General features: G+C 50.7%; 7 protein-coding genes across 7 annotated transcripts; 2 read left to right on the top strand and 5 right to left on the bottom strand.

Annotated features, from left to right (window-relative positions):
* Positions 1 to 784: 784 nt before the first annotated feature.
* BCR38DRAFT_205761 (uncharacterized protein) lies at positions 785 to 2,643 on the bottom strand. Its single transcript, XM_040854122.1, has 4 exons — positions 2,499 to 2,643; positions 2,071 to 2,442; positions 1,949 to 2,003; positions 785 to 1,888 (listed from the first exon to the last, which is right to left on the bottom strand). Exons 1-4 carry the CDS (start codon positions 2,533 to 2,535, stop codon positions 865 to 867), a joined length of 1,488 nt encoding a protein of 495 aa, XP_040715471.1. The 5' UTR covers positions 2,536 to 2,643; the 3' UTR covers positions 785 to 864.
* A 1,205-nt stretch (positions 2,644 to 3,848) lies between these two features.
* Positions 3,849 to 4,476, top strand: BCR38DRAFT_457857 (uncharacterized protein; the record flags this gene model as incomplete). Its single annotated transcript, XM_040862084.1, has 4 exons — positions 3,849 to 3,873; positions 3,989 to 4,152; positions 4,239 to 4,285; positions 4,392 to 4,476. 4 exons carry the CDS (start codon positions 3,849 to 3,851, stop codon positions 4,474 to 4,476), a joined length of 321 nt encoding a protein of 106 aa, XP_040715470.1.
* A 655-nt stretch (positions 4,477 to 5,131) lies between these two features.
* On the bottom strand, positions 5,132 to 8,613 carry BCR38DRAFT_433885 (proton Atpase). The gene is made up of 5 exons (XM_040860278.1): positions 8,068 to 8,613; positions 7,719 to 8,008; positions 5,952 to 7,665; positions 5,509 to 5,898; positions 5,132 to 5,453 (listed from the first exon to the last, which is right to left on the bottom strand). The coding sequence occupies exons 1-5, from the start codon at positions 8,405 to 8,407 to the stop codon at positions 5,407 to 5,409; spliced, it is 2,781 nt and encodes a 926-aa protein (XP_040715469.1). The 5' UTR covers positions 8,408 to 8,613; the 3' UTR covers positions 5,132 to 5,406.
* A 3,055-nt stretch (positions 8,614 to 11,668) lies between these two features.
* On the bottom strand, positions 11,669 to 12,466 carry BCR38DRAFT_409457 (uncharacterized protein; the record flags this gene model as incomplete). Its single annotated transcript, XM_040858374.1, has 4 exons — positions 11,669 to 11,802; positions 11,865 to 12,065; positions 12,177 to 12,330; positions 12,389 to 12,466. 4 exons carry the CDS (start codon positions 12,464 to 12,466, stop codon positions 11,669 to 11,671), a joined length of 567 nt encoding a protein of 188 aa, XP_040715468.1.
* Positions 12,467 to 15,598: 3,132 nt separating this feature from the next.
* On the bottom strand, positions 15,599 to 16,628 carry BCR38DRAFT_457855 (mitochondrial carrier domain-containing protein; the record flags this gene model as incomplete). Its single annotated transcript, XM_040862083.1, has 2 exons — positions 15,599 to 16,326; positions 16,403 to 16,628. The coding sequence occupies 2 exons, from the start codon at positions 16,626 to 16,628 to the stop codon at positions 15,599 to 15,601; spliced, it is 954 nt and encodes a 317-aa protein (XP_040715467.1).
* A 1,073-nt stretch (positions 16,629 to 17,701) lies between these two features.
* BCR38DRAFT_485193 (citrate synthase-like protein) lies at positions 17,702 to 19,290 on the bottom strand (the record flags this gene model as incomplete). Its single annotated transcript, XM_040863846.1, has 4 exons — positions 17,702 to 18,744; positions 18,801 to 18,994; positions 19,055 to 19,119; positions 19,180 to 19,290. 4 exons carry the CDS (start codon positions 19,288 to 19,290, stop codon positions 17,702 to 17,704), a joined length of 1,413 nt encoding a protein of 470 aa, XP_040715466.1.
* Positions 19,291 to 20,366: 1,076 nt separating this feature from the next.
* Positions 20,367 to 23,439, top strand: BCR38DRAFT_205502 (uncharacterized protein). The gene is made up of 7 exons (XM_040854121.1): positions 20,367 to 20,668; positions 20,747 to 20,992; positions 21,186 to 21,288; positions 21,391 to 22,359; positions 22,409 to 22,442; positions 22,493 to 22,646; positions 22,697 to 23,439. Exons 1-7 carry the CDS (start codon positions 20,552 to 20,554, stop codon positions 23,156 to 23,158), a joined length of 2,085 nt encoding a protein of 694 aa, XP_040715465.1. The 5' UTR covers positions 20,367 to 20,551; the 3' UTR covers positions 23,159 to 23,439.
* Positions 23,440 to 27,258: the final 3,819 nt, after the last annotated feature.

Genomic DNA, 27,258 nt, shown 5'->3' with positions numbered 1-27,258 from the left:
GGTTCCTGTTGATTTCTTCGCAATTCTTGCATCCGGCTATTGGAGTTAAAGGAGGAGGTTGGTGGTGGCGTATAGAAAAGATGAAAAATAGAGGTTACGTATAGGTGTGTCACTCGCATCACCGGCGGCGGGGGTGACCTATTTGGATCTATTAGGTTTGGTATTGACTGGCGGAGATGGCTTGGACATGAGGTATACACTCCATTGTATAGTGTATATGGTACATAGGGTTAAAATGCCCAAAGGGGACGAGTCTGGGTGATTGCTGGCATGGGAAGAGCACGGAGACGGGTGGATGGATGGACTGGGGATCTACCTATGGTTACCGGGCTACTTCATTACTATTATCGATAGGGGAAAGGGGGGGTTTCTTGTGAAGCATATATTGGCGCGTACGTATATCACACTGCGTCTCACTGCATATATATACACGTCACAAACTGACGTAATTTTCAAGGGCCAGTGAGCCAGGACTTGCGATTTGTCAATTTGATGGTTTCCTGTAAAGGAACGGGTTATCAATATACTACTAACAACTTAGGGTACTTTCTTCTTCCGTGTAGTCCTCTGCTGATTGGTTGGCTACTTGTTGTTCCCCGTCATCTATTTGATGGCTTGCCATCCAAAACCGACAAGTGGATAACACACTATGCCGCGCACCCAGTAGTGGAACGGGGTGGGACGACAATTTGTTGGTACACTTAAGCAGTAAACAAACGTAATCTGGTTGCTATACCTAGGTGTGCTGTCTGCTTTGGTACAAACGTATTACGCGATAGCGTTTCAGGGGCTAAGGTATGTTTGACCACAAGAAGGCTGGTGGGAGGTGTTTTGAGGAATCAACGCGGTTGCTTCAGCTCCAGCTCAAGCGTCGTCCTTCAAGCCCCAAACCCCAAACGAGTACGCGTTGAGGTTACTATGTACGCCCACGAACAAGGTCGGGTTCACATCGTTAGGCATAGTCTGGAACTGAATAGCCTGGATGGGTCCACGATTCGACTGAATCTGGGCAATATCAGGCGAGCTCAGTCTGTGCCCCGTCTTCACCGAGTACAAGGCGACCTTGCCGTCGTCATGGGCAGCAGCAACGAGTCCCGACTCCTTATTGAAGTCAAGCCCCGTGTTGATGTGCGCGCTATTTTTGTACTCGTGGAAGCGGAGGACGGGGCGGACCGTTTGGGGCTTATAGAGGGACGAGGGCGGGTCGTCCTTCATCATGCGGGTGTCGTAAGTTACCATGGTGTTGTTCAATCCGGCGACAAGGACATTGTGGTGGTCTAGGGATCTGATGTGAGAGATGGCGTAGCCGTGGTTGAGGCATTGCCACTCCTGGAATGATGAGCGCGTGTCGCCGATGAATAGTTTGCCCGGGCGGCCACCGGAAAATAGGATGTTGGAGTCCCCCTGTTTGAAGTCGAGGGCGAATATATCGCCGAATGCTTTGGGACTGGAATTGAAACGCCCCTGGGAAACTGTCGGGGCGAGCCACGTGATGCTTCGTTCTTTGGGCCAGTGCAAAATGCCGCGGTTGCTGCCGATGATGCATAGTGATGTTGCGGATTCCGGGCTAGGGTGAACCGTGTTAGATTGGTAGTTGTTGGTGCCAGACGGGCCGGAAAGGCGGTGGTTCATGAACACGCCATGGCCGGTACCACTCCATCCCAAGAGCCATCGAGGGCTGGGTAAGCGACCATCAGGCCCGTCTGTCTCGACGGGGTTGAAGTCCCAGAAGGATATTGCGGCATCTGGTTGTCGACTCAGGACGAATACTTTGCCTGAGGGCTTGTGGTATTTGACGTCAGATATCTGGTTGACCACCAGCTCTTGGTAGGGGGCGAACTGGGGACTGTGCGGGACGCTGTAGTTGGCGAGGAGTTGGCGATGTACCCTAGAACAACGGTAAGCAAGATCATAGTCCCGGGAAGCCATCGGTAATACCATCACATACCTCCCATTGTTATCCCTTGGTATGTATGCTGAAATCAGACTGAGTTCGTCCAGCGCTACGTGCGGGTTAGGACCCAGGATTTCGAACCGGCCAGATTACCAGATCTAGAGCAGTGAACTCACTGGCAAACGCAACCCCAAGTCCACTATGCGTATCCTCACTAGTCACACACAGATGCTTCACGTTTCCAGTCGAGCACCACCGCGAGTCTGCCAGCGGCATTGACCCCTTTTCCAGTAGCTCCCTTGCAAATGCGGAAGGGCGCACGTCAACTTCAACGGAGCCGAACTCGCGAGCCAGAAAGCCGCCAACTAGAGGCTCTTGCAGCACCTGCGAGCGTCGAATGCGGTCCTTATTCAGCTTCATGCGTTGTAGGGCGGCGGCAGCCTCTTCATCCTCAAGCTTGCGTCTCTTGACCTTGTCAGTTGACCATGTCGACGCTGCTGGAGCGGTTTTGCTGTTCTCCACTTTGAAGTACCGCTTCTTCTCAGGGTCTGGAATCAAATTAGAACCCCTGTGTTCAATCCAAGCCTGTAAATGAATGGATTACCGTAATAGTATCCTGGGATATCCATTTTGGCGCTCATCCACCAGGAGGTCTCCGTGACCGCGTTGGCGTCGGGTGGGCGACCGGCGCCAGGTCTTTGTCTGGTTTCAAGCACTGAGAGCTGCTGCAACAGGACAACAAAGGGCTTGCTTGATGCTTCAAGAGAGGCGCATAGACTGGTGTTTTCGCAATTTGTCGTCCTACAAAATCACGTGCATCAAGAGAGGCCGAAAGGATGCTGAATTATTTAAAGGTTTTAGCTACGACGGATGGTGAAATTTGGGCGAAGTTCCGTAGTTGCGCATCTTGGACTCCAGCAAGTCTGTATTTCCACCATAGCCATGAGACATGGGCTTTTCACATAAGTTTCCGCAGTAGAATATCCCCTCCACAGTGTTCTACCCTGACGATCTTTGATGCCATCGGGAGAATAATTTATGAGAACTCGTTCCAAGTCGGAAAGTCCGGGGCAGAACGCCCGTTGCTTTGATGACCCACAACAATTTGGCACCACTACACTCTGGCTTGCCACCCCTAAATGCTTGATGCTGTCACTGGAATACAGGTCCCAGTTGCTATACATAAGTAACCAGCGACAATGAAATCAAGAAACCGCGCCACGAAGGCTGGGGTGCTACGGGTTGACGGGACATTCCAGTATAGTAAGTTACCGCAACGTCACGTATTTCTCCCATCTGGCTGCGCCGTTTATTTGGTTAGTCATCTGCCGGGTAGTCGAGTATTATAGAACTGTCCAAGCTAAGCCAACCCTGGCGAACATGACTTGTACACAACCAGTAGCTCCAACAGTCAGCAGGTCATCTCTATCACAGTCTAATTTACATTTCCAGACGGTATGCCCGTCCCATCCCCCCATGGCTGAACTAGAGTTGTGCTCGCGCTCATCATTCCAAGCAAGCCACTGCACTCCTCACAACGCCATCAAGTCATCTCATCAAACATCCCGCCAAGTTTCAGCTCCAGATCTGTGACCCAATGACGAGGAGGCCAACCCCGCAGTAAAAGCACGAGGGGACGAGAGTTGTAGCTAGTAGCTAGGGCAGAGTGCTCCAGAGCTCATTCAACCTACCCCTCATCCACAGCAATTTTTCCCGAAAAGAGCTCTGCAGGCAGGTTGACGAGATTGGCGGATTGGCTGCAACCACACACACTCTCATACATCTTTTCTTTCATTTTCCCAGTATATCGATTATTGGGAATCCCGTTATTGGTATCCCTTCCCCCAAGCTTGCAAGCCTCCTGGGAACCCCCCCTGCCCCTCACTTAGATCGAGATCGTTCTTCGTGCCGCATATTCGTCCATCCCAATTGCAGTTACCCAGTGAACGCGAAGATGGTGTATACACTCACCGTTCACAGTATGCAACTTCCCCAACCCTCATTGCTCCCCGAGAAGGCTGCTCTAGGAGTTTCTGCTCCGACCATTGGCTTACCTAGCTCCCCCCGATACTAACCTCGTTTGCAACTTTGTAGTGTACGCCAAGGACGACGCAACGTCCATCGAGAAGCTCCGCCTGAAGCTCATCGAGGCGGCCCGCGTCTACCGCAACGACAAGGAGACGGTCGACTGGTTTGTCATGCAGGACGTGCACGACCCGCGCGCGTTTACCGTCGTCGAGCGCTTCGAGCAGGAGTCGGTCAGTTGAACACCTCCTAGAGTTTATTGGTAGCATAGTATACTACTCTTGCCGCACTGAGCTAAACCATTTGTTTTCTCGTATAGAGCCAGAAATACCACCTAGAGAACCCTTACTGGAAGACGTTCGACCCGTAAGTTGCAATCCAACACTATACATCACGTCCCCAGCGTCATTTCTACTGGTTGCGTGAAGTTGGTCAACAACGAGCTGCTAATGTCACACAACCTATTACATAGATATGTCATCCCGCTACTAGCCAAGCCCATGGACTTGAGACGTCACGAGGAGTTGGATACCAGCAAGGATGTTGTCGTTCCCTAATAGTACTCTAGCTTATTATGACGACTCTCGTGGATAATAGATTTAGTTGCAGTTACCTTGAAGGAAAATACGCATGTGGTAAATCGAACACACAAAAAGATTATTATTAAATACGCCGTAGGCTCGAAGCCCCCGGTACCTCTACAAGTGCTCCCGTATGTCAAACCGTGCCCTAATGGCTGGACTAAATACATACGCTGCTACGTAGGTTCGCTCTATTAGCGACTGCGTTACGTCCACCACAATACTATGTGAGTTCTCACCCTACTAACAAAGTCCCCCTGAGAAGATCGATATTATCCGGGCCTAAGCGCTATCCGGCCAGTCCTGAGTAGCCACCTTGTGATAGTCCCGCTGACTACTGGTTTCCCCGTCGCCGTTGCCAGGTCTCTACGTGTATGCAGCGGCCATGGTGCGATAGTGGCCCGTAGGTGCTCTCTCGATTCTTCCACACAAAAATAAATGAGCTTCGTATTGAACCGAGGAAACAAGGCGCAAGGGTCCGAGCCTAAGTCGTAATAGATGCGAGTCACGATGTAATTGCCGCAGACTGTAGATCTCAAGGACACGGGTAGGAATTAGCATACATTTATCACAAAGCGTTGAGCAAACGACATCACCCATTGTTGAGACCAAAAAGCTGAGGCTATGTTCACATCGCAGTAATTATTTTACGTTTTTGTATTAGGTCTATGCAGTGAAGTAGAAGACTAGTAGGTTGGGTATACCCCAGGATTCATCATGAACCGGCGATTAACCGGGTACACGTCCGACTCATCATACATGCTAGGCAAAAGAATAATGCACACTCATCCAAGGCGTTCGTGAGATCAAGTTACCTCGAGATGCCAGAGTATGTGACAGTCAAGAATTTCTTTTTCCCAAGTGCTGGCCAGAATTCGGCGTTGCACTCGCCCGGCCATGGGCAGTCTACTGGGACTTCTCGTGCTGGGTGGAGACGCGCTGGAGCGAAACGACTGTGAAACATGTTAGTCATGGCATCCTTCAGAAATAGAACGCGCAAAAACTTACCGAAATCCTCCAGAGAGCGTTGCTTCTGGTTGCCCTTGGGCGACTTGCCGTGCATCATGTTGTCGAAACCAACGCTGTCTTGGAGCAGGTAGTAGACACCACCCATAACGCAGAAGACACCGAAGGAGAAGATCCAGATACGAACGACAGCAACGATGGAAGTCTGCTGGCTGTCGGGAAGGAACCAACCCCAGATACAGAAGCAGGTGGCGAGAATGTCGACAACCAGGATAGCGCCAGAGAGTTGCCACGAAGGCATGGAAGACCAGAAGGGACCATTGGCACGGGTAATGAAGATGAGCCAGTTCTCAGTGAGTGAGACCTCGAGGAAGACCACCTCGTCCATGTTACCGAAGTTCTGCACGATACCACCATTGTCACCGTTCGCGTCTGCAACCACTTGTCAGTACTTATCAGTCAAGAGAGATCTAACATAAACTTACACATCGTGGTAACAGTAATCCACGTGCCGACAGCGAGGACAATACCGAGTAGGACGGACATTCCCCAAAGCTTGGGCAGGTTCCACTTGACTGGGGTCTTGGAGAAGGGTGCGTTGTCGTAAGCAATGGCCAGGGTGGCAACATCAGCAAAGATGGCGATGAATACAACAAGCTCAATGTTCAGCGATCGGTTCAGAATGGCGATCCAGAGACCCAAGTAGATCTCAAGATGGATCGAAAGGGCGATACGATAGACGACGTAAGCGTACATGCGGTGGAAGATCTGGCGGGAAGTCTTAAGAGCATCGATGATGGCACCAAGACCGGGAGCAAGGAAGACAATGTCGGCAGCAGATCGAGCAGCATCGGAAGCGCCTTCGACAGCAATACCAGTGTCAGCCTTCTTCAAGGACGGGGCATCGTTGACACCATCACCAGTCATGGCAACGAGGTAACCACGCTGTTGCAGAATCTCGACGACATTGTACTTGTGTTGGGGGAAGACTTCAGCGAAACCATCGGCAGCCTCGACGAAATCGTAAACTTCAGAACCGGGCATGTCACCACCGCCGCCGAGACCGAGACGTTCAGCGTTGTAGACGTTGGTACCAAGACCGAGTTGACGAGAGGTTTCGCGAGCAATACCGACAGCGTCACCAGTAAGCATCTTGATGGAGAGACCGAGACCCTTGGCTTCGTTGATGGTGCGGGCAGTGTCGTGGCGAGGGGGGTCGGAGCAAGGCATGATGCCGAGAATCTCCCAGGAGCCACCGTCACGCTTGCGGGCGACACCGAGAGAGCGGAAACCACGGGTAGCGAATTCAGCAACCTTGTTCTTGTAGGCCTGGTCAACCTCCTCGGGGATCGGGTGGTCTTCCTCGACCGTCTTCAGAACAAAGAGAGGAGCACCTTTGACACAAGTAATGCGCTCGCCCTGGGGAGAGACGACAATGGCGGTAACCTTCTTGGAGACGGGGTCGAAGGGGAAGAACTCCTGAACGACGTACTTGGACAAGACACTCTTGGCGCGGGGGTAGTACTTGAGAGACTTGAGGAACGCCTTGTCAATGGCATCAATACCCTTCTTCTTGCGACTAGCAGCGAGACAGGCAGTAAGCATGAGGTCCTCGGGATCAACACCAGCGACGGTGTAGGGTTCAGCCAGAGAGAGCTTGTTCTTGGTCAAGGTACCGGTCTTGTCAGAGCAGAGAATTTCGACACCAGCGAGGGACTCAATGGCGGAAAGCTTTTGGACAATGGCCTTCTTGCGAGCGAGATAGGCGGCACCGACAGCCATGGTGGTGGTGACAACAGCAGGGAGACCGACGGGGACACCGATAATGGTGATGGCCAGAGTGAACTCGAGGATTGTGACGATGGGGTTGGATCGGTAAAAGGAGGACACCCAGACAACCAAGTTGGTCAGGATAACGAGAACCAAAAGCACCGTTCCAATGCCGTTGAGCACCTCGGTGAAGTGACCAGTTCCGGAGTTGGCTTGGTTGACGAGAGCAGCAGCACGACCGACGAATGTGTTGTCACCAGTGGCAGTAACAACCATGAAGGCCTCACCACGCTTGACAGCGGACGAAGCAAAGCATTGGTCACCCTTGTGCTTGTCGACCGCAAGAGATTCACCAGTGATGGCAGATTGATCGACCTGGAGGAAAGCATCGTCGGTCACAATACGACCGTCAGCAGGAATAATGGTACCCTGAAAGGCTGGTCAGCAAGATGGTCCATAAGCAAAGGGTGGCAAATACAAACCTCCTCGATCTGGAGAATGTCACCGGGGACGACCTCAGGGGCCTCAATCTCCTTGAGAGTTCCGTCACGGAGAACGACAGCCTTGAGAGCAAGAGTCTTCTTCAACTCGTCCACGATCGAACCAGCCTGGAATTCTTGGACGAAACCAACAGCAGCGTTGAGGAGCAGGAGACCGCAGATGACACCGAAATCGACCCAATCCTCGAGACCAGCAGCCAGGACGGCAGCAGCCTCCATAACGAACTGGATAGGACCAACGAAGTACGAGAAGAACTTGAGGATCATGTTCTCTATAGAGATGAGGTTAGCTGGTAGCTCACGACACAATTGCATGTTATGGTTGACTTACCCTTCTCCTCTTTCATCTGATTCAAGCCGAACTTGCGTCGACGGTTGGTGACTTCGGCGTCAGTCAAACCGACACGGGTGTCCGTTTGGAGCATCTCCTCGGGAACGGTACGACCACCACCAGGCGTTGTCTCCTCCTCTTCATCCTCGTCGACACCACCGTGTCCATCTTGGGATTCGAGATCTTCGATCAGTGCGTCGATGTCTTCATCCTCGTCCTCCTCTTCAGTCTTGTCTTTAGTGGGAACGGGATTGGCGTGTTGGCGCTCCTTCTCGTCGAATTTGCCAGACTCGATGTTGGTGTTTAAGGCCGGCGCGGCGGCAGCGTTTGACTCGGCCATAGCGGCGCGTGAAGTAAACTGAGTTCTACTCACTGCGAATGAGAGAAGACGAATTAATTAGGGTAGTAGGGCCGGATATTAGGTGCGAGTCGTCGTGAGGGCGACCGAGGTGTAAAGATGAATATGGGGGAGGAGTCTCACACAAAACCAACGACTGAGAGGAGAGGACGAAAGGGCTAGTCGAGGGCCTGCGTAGAGGTGAAAGGGAAAGGAATCGCAACTGACAGAGGGAAGCGTCAATTTTAAAGGCGGAATGAGCGACTTTACTTTCGGCGTGTGGAGAGAGCAGCAGCACCCAGGCACCCAGTCGCAATACAGTGTAAGGTGTGGACCTCTAGGCTGTACGAGTAAATCGCAGGGTTCGGCACGTTTACCTAGGAACCAGGACTTGGCCGATCTTGACTGCTGAATAACAGATACAGTACAAAAGAAGGTGCGCAGGGTACGAAGTACACCAATCTTAAACCCCGGCAATAGTGAAATTCACACCCGGCGACTATGGCGTAATTTGATTTCTATTAACTTCTCCATCGCATAGAAGATGTACACTGGGATATTTCAAAAGAAGAAGAAAAAAATACTTCTTTTTCCCCTCTGCTCGGCTTGCTAATTCGATTGTCCACAATACTCTGGATGTAGTGAACTCTATCATGTAGATGAAAAGCATGGTACCTGGGGGCGTGTGTTTTCCTCAGCTTAGCCATAGTGTACGGAGTAGTGCTATCCATTGATGAAAGCTTCCAATGTCCCCACCCTGACAAGTTTTTCCCAGAAGGTACCTTCCAAAATAATCCCTCAACTTGTTTAACAATCTCGGCGCAGATGACGTCGTTGTTCAGATCGCCTCGAAGTCCAGGCCGAACATGTCCAATGTCACTGCTACTGGTCCTGAAGCCATTGAGGCATGGGAGAACCGGCTTGTTGTGTTATCATCCCCTTCGTTCTTGCGCATCTTGCTCAATCTAGGTATCAAAACATTTCAGGTTGAACATTTCAAGAGGCAAGCTTTGCCCATGTCACCATGAGCTCCTGTGCAGGGTACATCCAGGCTTGGATCCGCTCAAGTGAAATCCGCACTGCCCGGTTCTCGCACTTATCTGCACTGTGTGCTAAGGATTTGCGAAACAATCGATATTGACTGTTCGCTGCGGCATTATCTTATTTGTTCAACACGCCGGCCGTATCGTTATCGATGCCACAACACTATTGCCCGCTGATCCCGCTTGTTCACACACGGACGCGCAGAACACCAAGACCACTAATCGTTTTGCCAAATCCGCCCAGTCAGATATCTTCATATCTCACTCCTGTACACGCTCCATTGAGAGGAATTGGATCGTTCTTTTGCTATACTGTAGTACGGATGCGGGATGGGGATTCCAAAAATCGCTCGACCCCTCGGCCAAAGTGCCGCTGCTCAATACGTCATTTTCATCTTGGACTTGGCAGGTCTAAGGGTGCCCAAGCTGAGTCAGTCCAATCGGATAGGAAGGTGAGAACCTGACTGGGCGACCCTTCCGTGGTTGTAATCTCTGGCTAGCACTTACTCGCATTGGCACTTCATGATACACCCGAGGCACTCTACGCACAATCAACGTAATGGATAGCATATTACTGGATAATTGCAAAGGATCAAGATCAAGCAAAGGACAAATGATGTTCCAGACCAGATATTGCCTCTCGGAGAGTGCACCAGATTCTGTGTCTGCGAGCTTTGCGGTCTGTAGATCGGCATGTGCCCAAATGCCATCGGAGCTGCCGTATGTGCTGCTTGTCCCACACGATGAGAGCTGTTTGCTCCCGCTCTTCAAGTAGTGCTTATCGTGTACTTGTCGAATCATTGCTTATTTGGTTTGCGGCTAACGTACAACCCACCTTTCCGGCCACCCACGTTTCTGGCCACATATTGCAATCCAATTGAAGGTATTCGAAACAGTGTATTCAACGTACTATTATAGCTATTCAGGTACAACCAGCTCTAATAGAAAGCTGTGCTCTAGGGCTTCCTGAGGTATAGATCTGATAGATTCTGACGCCTTAGCTGGGTCCAGTATTACCTGATTCCGACGTTGTACCTGGTCTCGTTGCCGTTCTACTTCAAGGGCTCGATCCATCGCTTCCTTAATCTGTACAATGTTACCAAATCGTTCATTAGGCCCTAATCGTACCTTCTTACGAGGTTTGGGGCGTAACGAAGTTATAGGGTAGAGCGTGGAACGCCCCATCGGAGGGAAGCCTGGCGCTGGGATATCCCTTGATTGATATCGTTGAGAGCGCCTTGAATCGAATTTTCTGAATATCGAGGCATTGTATAATAATAGCCAGTACCGACGATAATCTGTTGTGCCGAAGGTTGTTGTAGTTGGCGGATTAGGTGGCCAGAAAGGTGGGGTTGTACGTTGTCTTTGCAACCGTTGTGGCGGAAACGTGCTGGTTCCAAGTCGCATTACCACAAGCGGTTGACGGCGCAATACATCTTGACAAACGCCACGGACATCGTCAACAGAACCCACATACGACGCTCCAACCCGTAATGTCATAGATCCTTTTCCTCCGGCTAACGGCCAAGCCATTGCCCTGTCATGATAGTGTGGTTATCGAGTCGGGACGTCAATCACGGCACTACCATCACTCGCTGTCGCTCTCGCCTCGCATGCTCGCCTCGCAGAGGTGAACCGGGGATCACAGCTCAAGAGTCGGCGCGATAGCTACCGGCCCCGCCGGCATTGAGATTCGCCAATCAATGCGCCCTGAATGCCTACGCGATGCACGATGTTGGTAGCAGAGCAACAACGTCTGGCGGTCTGGACTTGACACGGTGCAGACTAGCAATTCCAGCGTCGTTCTAACGGTCTTACCCACCCACTTGACTCTGCCAGCATTTCCCCAGCACAGAGGTTGACATTGGAACCACACCACTACGCAAAGACCTCGACGCGCCTGCACGCCGATAAATCCCCAGGCTTGCCCCCACTAAACCCTGACAGCGCTGTGGAGGAGGAGGACTTTTTTGCACGATCGGACATTACGCGGTATTTCGTACGGAGTACCCACTTTTGTTGTTTATTGAGAAGACGCGCTCCGCCAGCCGAGCTGCTGAGGGCGCGAGTCGCGATAGCGCCGAGAAGACGTCTCGATTGTCGTTATCAGTCAGGGACTGTCCAAGTCAAAAAAGCGCGGTCCTTTGGTACTGTTGCATCCGTCGAGTTACAACGACTTAGGCCTGCACAACACAGTGTCAAACCACTTCTACTTCCTCGTCTAGTATTTCGTCCAAAGCTTGATGCGTCTGGTGCCGAGCAACCACAACCGTGTGCAGGGCAAAGCTGTGATGACAAGGATAGCTTTCGCAGGTGTGAAACGAAACCTAGGAGCCTGTTTATCAGGATGGATGTCTGTTCGCGAGTTTGTTTACAATTTAGATCTTGTCATCAGTCGTAGCCAGTGTGTTGCTTACCTGACCTGATCACATAAGACAACGCATCGCATGAACAACTCATTTCAAGTGGCAGCCCATCGTACGTAGACGCCGCACGGCTTTCATTCGTCTCCAGTTTTCGGCCATTTTGCAAGTTGGCAACGATGTCAAAGACAGCTCGGCCGGACCTGCACATGTGAAAACCGCAGTAGCTGCTCCGGTAGTTCTGAGCAGCCCCGTCTGATCAGTGTTGCAGTTACTCATAGCCTACAGCAGAGTTCTTCTAGAAGCTCCAAGTCTCCCGATTCTCGGTAGCTTTGGGGAATAGAGTTGTTCTAGATCAGAACGTACAGTTTCGTGTCAACTCAGACCTCCGGATGGTGTGCAAGTCCGACGCATGCGAGAGAACACGCCACGACATCTGATACCTTGGATCAGACCTTCGGCAGCCATTGCCTTGACAGCCTCGAACCCAACCAGCCGAAGGTGAACAGAGAGTTACATGCTTAACCGGAGACAGTGACATGACGTTATTTTCAGGTCTGATCAAGTTGCCAACTTACATAACTTTGCAGCTGAAGAACTGGGTCATGAAAGCTTGTCTTCAGCTGTCCGCCTGTCGCGCGGATCCATCCGTTCATGTTTGGTTGCCAGGACTTTATAATTTGGCGCACTTTCCACCATTCCAAAAAGTGGCTGGGAGGACACATTAGATGCATTGTGATTTGGTAACTCCCATGCTTTTTTAGAATTCACAAGCATAAATCCTGCTGGTTAGAGGAAAGCGATACGAAGGCTCTGACGAATCTCTTGACTCAAGCCACAAGTTCGCGAAATCATCCACCCAACGTCTGACAATCCTTTGCATTCAGCCAAGCCTCAAAGTTCAACTCTGATATCGACCATTGGGGCCAAGACTGAAGATTACATTCAAGCCACAGAAGGTCACGACACTTGAAGTAGGTGATCACCATGACACAACCTCCTGTACTGATTGTTCCACGTAGCTGGCTGTGGAATGATTAGGACATCGCGCTCACTGTCTGGTAGTACTGCTTCCCTATCATGAGGATTGCGGCTTCTTCTGTACCCCGCAGATATTCTTTTTGCAGAGCCACCGAGGACGCGATGGCCCGTACGCGGAATACAGAGCCAAGACTGCACATCAAACCACCATTCACTCGTTCAGGAACACGCGTGTCTCTGTAAGGCAGCTTACCAATCCGTCTCTTCTTGGCATGAGGCCGATCGTCACCTCCAGACTATAAATTGCTGTAGTTCCAAGACTCTGGGCAGGAGTAGGTTGGCCTTGGCTATTGTTCGTTTTCATATTTGGGGAACTCGAAACATTTTAGCCGTTGGCTAAGGTATCAAACGGAGGAAGACGGGGGTTCTTTGTCCCAGATCGGAGAATGATTGGACTCGAAACCTCGAAATCAAACAAAGTATTGAACTTACTTGATGAATTGATGTGAGCTTGGGTTTGCACTCTTGCATATCAGTTGGCTTTGCAGTGGAGAACTCGTCACCCTGCTCGTCACCTTTTCCTTACAATATGTCAAGACTAGTCAGCCCGTTTGCACAGAGCGAAGTTTTCTAGAAACCGCTACACATGCAATCGGTTTCCAAATTTCACATGCAGGCTTGTGTGTAAGTACTGTCTACTTGCCAAGAGACAATAGGCAGTGTTCATATAATTGCTTACTTAATCTTTGAGGAGTGCGTATATAATGAACAACCTTAAACTGTCTCACATCATCACTAAACAAGTTGATTTTCTTGTCATGTCTTCTTTGCACATGGATACGTGAGCCATATTGCTTTGCCACTTCTCAAACGGCTTGGCCTGCTAGATTGAGACTGTGACCAGGTCTGAAAAGTCGGGGAGGGGAGTGGAATAATCCTGGGGGTCTCACAGACATGACAACACGATATCCATTTCGTGCGTTTATAATTGGTGCTTCTAAAACCACCTGGATACTCCTGGTTGCTCATTCTGCTGTTGTTAACCAGGGAACTGGGAAGTTCGGGACGTGAAGCCGTTAGTAGTAAGGGGTGACATGTACGTTCTTTATTTAATATGTATAATCGAACTCAGCTGGCCGTAACTACTCATGCTCCTGATTTGGATAAAGTGCTAATGCGCCCATCAAATCATCCCCGATACTCTCTCGCATGATTGCGTATTGTGCTTCACTGCATTACTGATGGCTAGATTGTCACCATTGTCGACATAGTAATGGATTTTAATGTTGTGAAATCGCGAGCGAAGATGTCCAGTGGAAAGGACTCATGGGCAAAGACATTACTATTCAAGACAATCCTGACGCCTATGCCGTTATAAGTCACAACAAGGCCAGACGACGTTGCTCAAGTTGGGCAAACCCGACGCAATTCACTATATACTCTATTTGACGTCAACCCTAGTGCAATATATGATTCCTGGGTGCAGCTCCTCGGGGTCGCAAATTTCAAGATAGTTTTTGTGACTTGCAGCTTGAATACAATAATCTCTATCATCCTAAAGCCGAGCCCTCGACTCCAATCTTCGCCATTCCTTTCTCGACCTCTATCTTCGTCGCCATCACGCAGCACTATCACATAGTCTCCCCCTCCCACCCCAGGGTGTTTTCATCTTGGGGGGTTTGACGATCATCAGCATATTGTGATTTTCTCAATCTGCCCTTTAACAGCTGGAACTTTTTAGAGCCAGATATGGGAGTTTCCAGTACTGCGCCGTTTCAACTTAACGGCTGCATCTCAAGTGTTACCTGTTCGTTAATGGAGTAACCCCTATAATAGTGGGTAAGTCCTCTCTGCTAGGCACGCAACACCACAGTTTGACCGAGGTACATCAAAACCATTGACTAATATGGCCCTGTAACCAACATCAAAAGCCATGTATTAAACGAAACATACTATGCAATGGGACGGTCCGAAGTATCCTTACCAAAACATAGTTCTAGATCACTAATACCTATCGGCCCTCCTCGATGTGGAGCCCTTCTTAACGATATGACACGAGAAAGGTAGAGCAAATCGGCTTTGTCGGTATTGCGAACGCGATTGCCAATTCTGCGTCATAGCAACGGAATGGAGACATTTTGGTCGCTGTTGCTTGACGGGAAGCCTACCTGTGTAGTTATTAATATGACGAACTCTTATAAATTGCTATTCGTGCGTGTTCTTGATGGGCCTGGGCCAAAGCTCAGAAGCTGTGGATCAAGTCCACTGGAGGACACATTTATTGACCGAGGCTTCCATGCTCCTTATCGTTGATTGTATCTTATTGATGTATCGTTGTCTTCCCATTCGATCATCTCTCGTCTCAACGATGGCAAGGATTATACTCCGTGGAATAAACATAATTATTCTATGGGGTCTATCTGCACTGTTATACCACTGAATAATCACTATCATTATATGCAACTATACCGGTATCCAACGTTCAAGATCCCGAAGTATGTTCGGGGGAAAGGTCGAGGTCAAGGTCAGAAGGATACTGCATGGATATTTCTCAACTTCTCAAAAGCAGTAGAAGGCTGACATATGAATAGTTCGACCCTAGGAGCGCCATGATACCAAAATTGGTCAATTGTATTATACTATAAAAACAGCAAGGCGCAGGACTACTCGAACGGCCAGTCCCTCGGTAACGTCTATAACCACTATACCGAAATTTCCTTCGTGTCCGTCCCTCAGTAAAAGCCGTACCCATAGCACGCAACCTCAAAACTCCCATCCACAGGGAGGAGGACCAAAACAAACGCCGCCTAATGCTTCGCCGTAACCTTTTCACCGGTCAACTTCTCAACGTAAGTCTTGGCCATATCGCCCATGGCCACCATGCAGACCGTCTGCCAAACGCCCAACCCAATGCGCGGGGTAACACCGCGATAAAGACCCTTGAGACCGTTGTTCTGGTAGATGTATTTGGCGGTGTTGCCAACTGTCATCTTCTTCGGTCGGTTCGGATCCTCCTTCTTGCTCTGCATCTCGACACGGATGACCTCGATGGGCTGGTTCCAGGCGGACAAACCGCCACCCAGCGCCGAAGCCGTGATCTTCTCAACGGCGGACAAAGCCTCGCCGTTCTCCTTCTTGGTGACGCGACGAATGCCTTGCTCAGCCAGACGCGAGAGGCCGAATCGCGAACCCCAGTTGGTCATCTGACGGATGGCAACGGCATTGACACCCTTGTTGATGCCCTTGATACCCTCCTGGCGGTAGATGTTCATGAAGGTCGTGAAAGTACTGGGAGGCTTGACGCCGGACGCGACTAGCTTGTGCTGTGTGATCTCAACCGTCTTCATGCAGGTGCAGAATCCCATGGTGGCGTATGCCTGAGCAACACCACCAATGACACCACCGGTGATGCCAGCACCGAACTCCGAGGCGCCGGCAACGCGAGCATAGTATTCAGCCTCCGAGGCGACGAAAAGCAGCACGGCACCCTTGGTTGAGGCTTCGATCCAGGCCCAGGGAATGAGACCTTGATAGTCTGTATATTAGGCAAACCCCCAAGTTAGCAACAGCTCTATCTTGGCAAACAGGGAGTCCAAGAAAGTTGAACATACAGCCGAATGCGCCGCCGCGGTTCCAGATGCGCCCCAGCGCCGCAGTGAAGCTATCGCCACGGTTCGCTGCCATGGTGGTCTTGATAACCTCAAGTGGCTGGCCCAGGGTCGTCACCTCGAACAGATTCAGACCACTTCCCAACAACAGATTCGAGAAGCGTATGGGCTTCTTCTCTATCTTTTTATCGTCTTTCGACGGCATTGCGCCAGCGAAGGGAGCAGACATCGCAGAGTTGGATGTTGTTGGCGGGCCTGACCAAGGCAAGAAAGAAGGCGTCGCGAAGGGCGAAGCGGCGGGAACGGGGTAACAGAGATGGAACCGAAAGATGTGAAAATCTGGGGAGCTGAAGAGTACAGCAGAGGCAGGGATTTCGGGGTTCGAATCGGGGATGTTGCTATACGCCAGAGGATGTCTGTATGGCTTCGGGTAAGCTTACTATGCAGTGAGCACAAGATAATGGTATGGATGTATCCAGAGAATAGTGGGTCAGGTGGCCCGAGCCGTCGGGTTGAGGGAAGCTACGAGAGGAATGGGGTTGCACTTACCTCGTTCAAGTAGCAGTAGATTTCCTTGCGCGAAGGGAAGTCGGGATGTGCGATTTGATATTGTGTCCGGTAGATTTGAAATACTCCTTTTCGGAGATGCAGGGTTTTGGAGGATGAGCATCAGCTAGCCACGGTGGTACAAACAAGACGGGAAGCTGACTAGCTCCATGGTCATAATCAGAACTCTCTTTCTGATTTGCCAAGCAGAGTAGCTCAACAAAGCCAGCCAGCCGTACGGCAGCGCAAAGCCCGGCCTGCACACATCCGGATCCCCAACAGGAATCATTGCCCTTCCCACAATAGCCTTAGCTTTGCTTTTTTAGCATTGCCGGAGGTTAACAAGAAAAGCCTCAACCACACCATTTCACTATTGAAGCTTCCGACCCGTTGGAACGTTTGTACATTGGTTCGGCAACTTTCGGGTTTAGCAGCAAGAACAAATGGCCGCAAAACTAAATTAATGTAATGCGGCGTACACCGAGTTGTATTTTAGTATACATTGCCGCCAGTCTTTCAAATGTTTCGATTTATTTCTATTGGAGTGGAGCATCAGAATTTGCAAAATATAATTGATAGCAACTGCACAGACCGTAATCCATGAGTATGTAATGTACAAGTGCAGCGTGTGGTATCATCAGGAGCCTGCCCAACACCAACCCCCCATATGACCCTACACTGCCCGTTTGAATGAGCCCATTCTATCCGGTATAATCATCATTCCACCGCGTAAAACATACAACCTTGCTGTGTCATTTACAGCTTGTTGCAGATCTCAATCCACTTGGCGGTAGAGAAGCTCTTGGGACGCTCGATGGGGGCACCAACAGCGCGGTCAATGATCAGCTGGGGCAGGACACCAATGGCGCGCGAGACACCGAAGAGCACAGTGTAGTAGTTGGCCTCGGTCAAACCGTAGTACTGGAGGAGGACACCAGAGTGGGCATCGACATTGGGGTAGGGGTTCTTGGTCTTGCCGTGCTCGGTGAGAACCTTGGGGGCGATCTTGTAGACCTGGCTGACCAGTTGGAACATCGGGTCATTGGGCATCTTCTCCTGGGCAAAGGTGCGCTGAGCCATGTATCGGGGGTCAGTCTTCCGGAGAACGGCGTGGCCGTATCCGGGGACAACACGGCCCGAGTTGAGGGTGGACCAGAGATAGTCAGTGATGGCCTTGTCGCTAAGATCATCGCCAACAGCCTTCTTCATCTCCGTGAGCCAGTTTAGCACCTCCTGGTTGGCAAGACCGTGGAGTGGGCCAGCAAGGCCGTTCAGCCCAGCAGCCAGGGAAAGGAAAGGAGAGCTGAGAGCACTGCCAACAAGGTGGGTGGTGTGAGCGCTGACGTTGCCACCCTCATGATCAGTGTGGATGGTCAAGTACAGACGCATGAGCTCGATGAAATCGGTGTTTTCACCGAAGCCGAGCTGGTTGGCAAAGTTGAAAGAGTAGTCCTTGTCCTTTTGGATAGGAGCAACCTTGCCGCCCTTGAAGACGTTCTGGTAGATGCGGGAGGCAATATTGGGTAGCTTGGCAATCAAGTCCATGGAGTCCTCGAAAGTGTATCCCCAGTAATCCTTCTTGTTCATACCCTTAGCGTATGCCTTGGCAAACGAGGAGGTGTGCTCCAGAGCAGTAACGGCGAGAGAGAACTGAGCCATGGGGTGAAGATCACTAGGGCAACGGTCGATGAGCTCTTCGACGAACTTGGGGATGTCGGATCGAGCGGCCCACTCAGCAGACAGGTCGCGGACCTGCTGCTCAGTAGGCACTTCGCCGGTCAGGAGGAGCCAGAAGAGGCCTAAGGAGGTCGCTGTCAGTTCCGGACTTCAGCTGGATTCGAGACATGATCCATACCTTCGGGCAGAGGCTCCTTGCCACCTGGAGCCTTGGGAAGAAGTTCTTGGCACTCGGGAATAGTCTTGCCCCGGAAGCGAATACCCTCCTCGGAGTCAAGAACGGAGCCTTCCCACACGAGGGACTTGATGCCTCGCGCACCACCGTAAACCTGGTCAAGAGTGACCTTGTCAATGACTTTGGAGCCATGCTCTCTGCAACAGGTGTGAGCTGTAATTCGGTTGTTATCCGTCATGGGGGAGGGAGGGGCTTACTTGCGGAGAGCCTTGATCTCCTCGATCTTCTCGGGAAGCAGCTCAGCAAAGCGCTCCTTCAGAGTCTGTAATATGTTAGATAAATTTCATAGAAACCAATGGGCCCTCGTTCGGATGGACCGTACCTGGGTCTTTGCCGAGTAGCATCTCGCGGCAGTGAAGGCAGTGTTACGGACTGTGAACCCGGGAGTTCGCAACGCTCGCAGTGCGGAAGAACTTAGGCGCATCGAAGCCATTGTGTCTTCTTTTGTATAATACCGCTGAATGGAACAAGAAACAAGGTGCGCGAGGGAGCTGGCCAAGGATTGGAGAGAAGAGGTTGTAACAATTTCCCGCAGGCCGAAGAATTAGAAGAGATAGAAATAGACGCACGGGCATTCTCTTTCTCTCCGGTCATTGTTGAGGGATCTCCACTCAGCCATTGACGGCTGTAAGGTAGCAGCCGGTACTCTTACAAGCGAAGGTTCTAAGCCAATTGACCTCCAATGTTAATTTCCAATCACTGTGAAGCAGTTTCCCATTTGAGTTGCTAGTGGAATAGCTGTGGAATAGTACTAGAATAGTTTTGTTACTGAATTATATTTTTTGCTTCATAAGAAGATGTTAAACGAACGGTGGTCCCCGCGGCGTCGGATTTCGAAGCCGCGACACAGTACAGTGGATTCCCGGGGTAAAGGTAAAGTATGACGTCCAGTTGTCCGGAGGCCTGCTTGTATCTTGCGTTCTGCCCCATTACTCTGGAATTTTTATCTCAGTTTATTTTTATTTAATTTTTTTTTTGATTTGTGAAAAAGTCTTCCCCCACCACTGAGAACATGTCCAACAGTTGAGAAGTCAATCCGTTGCATACGGGCTACAGCTGGAGAAAAATACACGAACCTTGAAAGGAATTTTGCTTCGAGGTACCTTCGGTGTAAAAGAAGTTCGGGCCAACCACCTTGGCTTTCGGCTTTCCTTGTGCAGTTCTCAAATTACATAACGTTGCAATGGCTAAGCTTCGGCTGCCTGAGGCAGAAGTTGACGCTCCAACAAATTTGAATCTGCTACGTTTCTGGATTGTATCTCCCCATCCTTCCACCTCTATTATTGCCACTACCGTACAGGCATACTCCCATCTAGAAGCCATCGGCCTGACATCGCCCACATCTGAAGCCGATTGTATCTCTGTCTCTTAGACAATTCAGCTCTATCGCTGCGCTAGCGACTTTTGGGGCGCGCCACCGTAATCCCCGCGTCATTTTCGCCGCGCATTCCCAACTGTTGCAATATCACCAGACCTGCTCATTTAGATCTCTCCGTGAAGCTGGAGCCGGACTGTAATTTGCTGATTACGGCAACACACACATATCGTCATTGACGCAAGACCTCATAGTGCTTGGTGACCATCTAGGCCAGTCCACATTGGCAGTGTCGTCGGTTCAACGGCACCGCCGGAGTCCACCTAGAGCTACGACGTGTCCATCTGTCTGTGTACTGCCAAAAGGAGCCCTCATCAAGATGTCGGCAGTAGCACAGCTGGAAGCTGGCTTGAATGCCATGCTCAATCTCAAGCCCCCTGGGGTTACCGGTTCCTATATCAAAAACTTGACCGCACTCTGCGTTGACAACGTTCAGGTAGGGGTCGTCCACACTTCTCACATACGATGCAATAGTGCAACATGAACATGCTGACACATTTTCTCGCGTTTCTAGTCCGAATCGGTCCTCATCCAGAAGATATATACTCACTTCAAGAAGACTCCCGGAACCCACAAGTTAGGCGTGCTTTACGTCGTAGACTCTGTAACCCGCAGGTGGATTGATATGGCCAAGCAACAAGGTCAAGCAATCAATAGTTCTGCGCCAGATGGGACCTTCGCTGCTGGTGTGCATAGAGTAACGGAGCTGCTTCCCGTCTTGATGAATGACATCCTACAATCCGCCCCCAAAGAACAAAAGGTACGCTTCATCAAATATTCATGGCAGGTTTCTCGTAGCCTCGGCTGGCAATGTCGGCGGTAGAGATGCTCGTTTCTACTGCGTGGGTTCTGATATCTTGATCTCCATGCTGACTACGATATTGCCACTACGACCGGTAACCTGGACAATACCTGCCTCAGAACACCCACTTACTTGACTATGTGCCTTGTAGGAGAAATTAAGGAAGCTCGTTGATATCTGGGAAAAAGGACAGTCATTCCCTCTATCAATGATCGAGACGTTCAAGCAGAAGCTCAACTCACCTGAAATCAAAAGTAGGTTGGTTTGCTTCCAAGTCCAAGGACGGCAACCAGGGTCTCCCAATCGCAACATTCCGTGTCAAAGTCACGTATCTAACGATTTTGCCGTTGAAATAGATGTATCTACGACACCAGTCGGCAGTCCGCCTCCTGGTCCCGGTCTGCCCGGCCTGCCCGGCTCCAATGGAATGGTCGAAGCTAAAGCACCGACCACGGAAGCCCCCAATGCCATCATGGAAGCACTGGCCAACATAGCTCGACAGAACATCACGGCACCGACCAGCAGTGCCGCGCTGCCAGCCCGCGACAACGCGTACAGTATAGCAAATCCGCAGAATGACCCAGCTCATCAGCAGCAGCAGCCTATGCCAGTAAGCCAGAGCCAGCCTGGCTACTCTTACCCAGCAGCTCCGGCGCCTGTAAATGCACCCGCACTCGTACCCGCGATGCCATATGCGTATCCTCTCCAGGTATCCGTTCCAGCACAAGCTCCTACTATGCCTGTGACTGCAAGTAGTCAAGCCAACGGCTTTCCGGCTGCTGGCGTGGATCCCGGCTTTGCTCAGCAAGTGCAGCTAATTAAACTCCTACTGGATCAGGGCATCCCTCAGGCCCAGATTCCAGCACTACTAGCAACGATGCAAGCTGCAACTCCTGCCTCTGCTCCTCCTATTGCTGCCCATTCCCTTGTACCTCCGCAGAACCAAAATCCGTACGGTGGTTCAGCTTGGGGTCAGGGCCCCTCTAGACCAGATGAATCACGTGATCGACAGGACCTCCACAACTCTGTGAGATCACCCAACAGATATCGCACTCGATCTAGATCTCGGTCTCCTCCACGTCATTGGGACTCTCGTGACTCTTCTCATAGACGTAATGATCGCGGGCCTGGTCTTGGTCATTTTAGTCATGACTCTCCCGGCCGGGGACGCATGGACGAGCAAGATCGCCGTGGTCGTCCGGACTACCGCCAACGCAGCCCGCCGGGTCGCCGCGGCCGCAGTCCAAGCCCCCGATATGACCGACCCGTCCCAGGCCAGAAATGGATTGATTTTGACCGCAGTATTGGCTCAGGCAACATCAAGGGTATGCGCTTTCATGAGAGTTGATTGTTAACACGCTGACGTGATTGTAGTTTTGAGCAGAACTCTCTTCGTGGGAGGTGTCACGTATGTTTGCTTATTCTCATCCGTCATGCATCTGACTTATGTTTGTATAGGTGCCCCGAGTCGGAATTGCGCAACATGTTTGGACAGCATGGTCAGGTGCAAACTTGCATCGTCAACAAGGACAAGAGACATGCGTTCGTCAAGATGATCAACCGACGAGATGCTGTCGCCGCCAAGGAGGCTATGGAGAACAGCCAGTTCAGAGTAAGTAATGCTGAAGTGCGCATAATCTGTCAGCCGCTAACGTCGTGCAGACTCGCTGGGGTGTAGGCTTTGGCCCCCGTGATTGTAGCGACTACTCAACCGGCATCAGTGTCATCCCCATCAGCAAACTCACGGATGCGGACCGCAAGTGGATGCTGACAGCCGAATTTGGAGGCAGTGGCGGTCGTGCTATTGAGTCAGGCATGGTCGTTGAAGAGCCCGATATTGAGATTGGCGCTGGTGTCTCTTCCAAGGCCATAAGTCGTCGTATGCAGACTGACAAAGGTGGTCGTCAGGGACCCAGGTCAAGCCGTGGTGGTGACGACAATGAGGGAGGGAACCTTACCAGATGGCGCCGAAATAAGGAAAACCGTCGCGACGATCGACGTGATGACAGAGGACCTGGGAACGACCACCAGCCTGCCGTTCCTGACTTTGGCTTTGGTCTCGCCGCTGGAGCAAACGGAATGCCAGTATTCCCGCCGGGCTTCAGCTTTCCTGCACCACACTAGGATGATTGAGTGGACCATCTCGCCATTGTTCGACTTTATTTCGGTGTACTCATCTTCTAAATTGGTCCGAATTTTGCTGACCCACGTCGGAGTTATATACCTCAGGGGTCACGCATCTTGACGATTCTTCAGATCAGCCATAGACAGGTCGCCTGTTGGGTGCGAATATTCTACGACTGCATAGCATAGCATCACAGGCGTTGGTGGTAAGGAAATGAGGCGTATTGCATGGAAAATCCAGCATCGCTACTACGACTAGCGATGGTATTGGTCGCCATCAGTGTTTTGTTACGATAATGAAGCATTTGGGACGATTCAGGGACCCAACCAAGTGGTGGCGAGGTACCTTAACTCATCCAACTCTGGATATGTACACCACGGTTACCTGAGATCTAGGCTGTTAATTACATCTTGAGCCTCCCGAAGTCCATAGCTACATCACAAATGGAATGTTGTTTTACAGATGAGTCACAATGCGTTTGCTCAGGTGAACCTCATCCACCTATTCTATATCATCATACGTTTTGCTCGTAAACGCTGACCTAGAACACGTGCCGATTGACTACCCAAACCATCGTATTATCCATAACCTTGTACAGTGAAGATGAGGAGGACCAGCCGTCATCCATTGACAACTAATCGCCGATAGGAACGTCAAGAGGTTAACGTATAGGAAAAAGTCTAGAGTCGAAGGCGATGACCAAGTTGCAACTCGTAAAAAGGGGTATCCTCCCGAGGGCAATGCACCAGCAAGGACCCGTCATGGCATCGCGGTTGGATGCAGCCAGCACCCCCCGGCAAGAGAACGCGAACACAGTGTGCCAATTTCTGGCTCCATAAATTTCGTGGGACCGTACGGCACACTGTCAAAACAAAACTCCACAGCTCCACACAGTTTGACCATTTTTCGTTTTTCTTCCTGGTCGATTCAAGGAGTACCCAAGTACCGTTGTAGCTATTGAAATTTCCGAACCGGAGTATCCACCCTACGCGCAGCACTCCACGAAAAAGAGCTGGGCCAAGAGACAGCTCTAGTGGGGAGCTATGGATGGGACAAGCTAACCTGGGCTCCATAAGTGGGTAATATCGCAGCCCACCTAGGTTGACAAGCCCAGAATACTCTGTGTCGTCGCTCCGGGGCGCTAGACAAGGACTACAATGGAGCACATCCCCAATCTAGGTTGGTTAGTATCCCACCCCTGATAAGGGTAAAACTTCCGCGTACAAGTGCACCTAGTACTATAGACGCGTCTTCTCTCTGAAAGATACGGTTTGGGGCAATCAGGGCAGATAAGGAGTAGTTAAACTTCGGGTTAAGGCTAGGCATAAAATTAGGAAATTGGAATAGGAGGGTCCTATATTATGTATAGACGTGGAAGCGTGTGAGGTGCACATTAGGTATGTACGATGGCTAGACCTGGAGGGACGACGCAGTATTCTGGGCTTGTCAATCTAGGTGGGCCGCAATATTGCGACCATTGTCCAGGGCACTCACCTTTTCCTTAATTACTTTTTTTTTTTGTTTTTGTGGTTTTTGGAACATGTATGCGGAGACAGAGGGCGGGAGACGCCATGGAAGCTGGGAAGGCCCTGAGATTGCATATGCAGGAAAGAAAGAGGACTTGCATGCAGCCAATGCATTAGCACTACTGCATGTACCATCTCCGATCTACCTTTTTTTTTCTGTGGAGATGCGATTTTTACAGAACAGGGCGGATTTGAGATGTGTAGCTGACAGATTTCTGGTCTTGGCTGGTCGGGGTTTGTCAAGAGAAGGACTTTGCTATCTATCTGCAGCGGATGACGACATGCTTGGCGGTGCTGGGGCAACCGTGGCATCTACGAGAAATGATCAACTCCGTGGATGCAACGATACGAGATGTGGTAGTAGCCGGACAGACAGACACACAAAACATTGGATGAGGCATTTCGTGAGTCGTGTCGCTCGCTCGTCCGCCGTGCTTCCGTGATCGACAATGCTCCTCCTGTACGTGTAAGGAGTACACACCAGCTGGCCGCTCCCTCTGCGGTATTCGAGGCGGTGGGTGATGGGGTAATTTCCTGGAGAAGGGCCGTCGAAAAGGTGGGGGGTTTGCGGAGCTGAGTAAACGAAGCTGGTCAGCCAAGATATTCCGGTGTGGATTTCACGATTCGATGCGATGCTGCTGCTTGCTCGGTGGAGGAGAACGATGCGTTGGTATGCGGATTACGGTGAGGGAGTGCGGAGTGAGGTGGTAGCTGTCTGACTCGATGGATATGGATCATCGTCCCCAAAGTCTGAACCTCAACAGCAATGCCGAGGAGCTGCGATGACATGATGCTACATGGTACGGAGTACATGACTCTTTGTCCACTACCCTGATGTCAAATACGTGAACCGCCAAGCTGCGCTGGCTGTCGATGAGAAGCAGGCAGGTGGTATCCGGGATCGTCGTATACGGGTCGGTCCATTAGCACAGCAGCCACAGATCTCATTCCAATTATACCCAATATCCAAGGACGAAGTACTCTATACACCAAACGCAAGAGCAGAAACTTTATTACATCAACTTATCTGATGTTGCACGTACGGTATGCTTTTTCTCCAGACGAGAAACGAAACAGCCGCACACCATACTCAGAGCAAGGCGAGCGAGTCAAGACAAACCTGAGACCCTGTCCCAGCCGGCTAATCACTGGTAGTGAACGTTTCGAACCGAGTGCCGAGTTGCCGAGCAACCAGTGCACAAGTCAGTTTGCAGCTGCTGCTTTCTAGAACGTTTCCGCACATTGATATCCACACCCCCTTTAGCCTTTCCTCGCTATAGGCACTACTCGTCCACATCGCTGCGTCCGTCCGATATCTGATTCGATTGGACTGGCCGAGGCGGCTGGGTATCTCATACCCCCCTTTTCCTTTCCTCGAGATTGGCCAGAATTGAGGGAAATATCAAAACCATGCAAGCAAACCCGAGCCGTTCGGATCCCCGTGACCGGGTAAGTATCCGCAGAAACTAGCTGTCCCTCCCCCCTTGAGCTGCCAGCGGCGTCCTTGTCTTAGTCATTCGGCAACGCCTATTGGCTCATTCCAGTGCTCAGTGATCCAATGTAGGAAATACGTCCCGTGTAGAAATAAGACGCACCAAAGGGTCCTTTAACGTACAACCCACCTTTCCGGCCACCCACGTTTATGGCCACATATTGCAATCCAATTGAAGGTATTCGAAACAGTGTATTCAACGTACTATTATAGCTATTCAGGTACAACCAGCTCTAATAGAAAGCTGTGCTCTAGGGCTTCCTGAGGTATAGATCTGATAGATTCTGACGCCTTAGCTGGGTCCAGTATTACCTGATTCCGACGTTGTACCTGGTCTCGTTGCCGTTCTACTTCAAGGGCTCGATCCATCGCTTCCTTAATCTGTACAATGTTACCAAATCGTTCATTAGGCCCTAATCGTACCTTCTTACGAGGTTTGGGGCGTAACGAAGTTATAGGGTAGAGCGTGGAACGCCCCATCGGAGGGAAGCCTGGCGCTGGGATATCCCTTGATTGATATCGTTGAGAGCGCCTTGAATCGAATTTTCTGAATATCGAGGCATTGTATAATAATAGCCAATACCGACGATAATCTGTTGTGCCGAAGGTTGTTGTAGTTGGTAGATTAGGTGGCCGGAAAGGTGGGGTTGTACGTTATTTCCTTCCTTCCACTTGTCCCAAATCCAGAAGCTCGTCTGGAATGTTCCGGTTTGAGCCATTTCTACTGCTAATTCACGGCTGTAATAGATTACACGTACATTGAGTTAAAACACGGAGTGTCCAGCGCTCTTTGTCACTTGGTGGCGGGGACAACTGCTATGCAACCGTGTCAATATATAACTCAACACGCCGAACGTAGATGTAACATCCTAGAAACAGTTGAGCCCTTGTTCCTGAAAACGCATGTACTTTCTGTGTTGTAAAGTAAGAGAGGCTGATTGCATAAAATTAGAAATCCCGTACGTTACAGCTTTTACAAGGCAGTATTGAAGATACGTGATTGTTCGGCTATGTAAATCTTCAATCGGCTAGGTATCCATCCAGCTGTCTCCGGAATCCGGAAAGTCCGAACCGTGTAGGC

Source organism: Pseudomassariella vexata (assembly GCF_002105095.1).
Source record: "Pseudomassariella vexata strain CBS 129021 chromosome Unknown BCR38scaffold_7, whole genome shotgun sequence".
Lineage (NCBI taxonomy): Eukaryota > Fungi > Ascomycota > Sordariomycetes > Amphisphaeriales > Pseudomassariaceae > Pseudomassariella > Pseudomassariella vexata.
The sequence above is the reverse complement of the archived record's forward strand: the minus strand, read 5'-3'. Positions and strand labels throughout refer to the sequence as shown.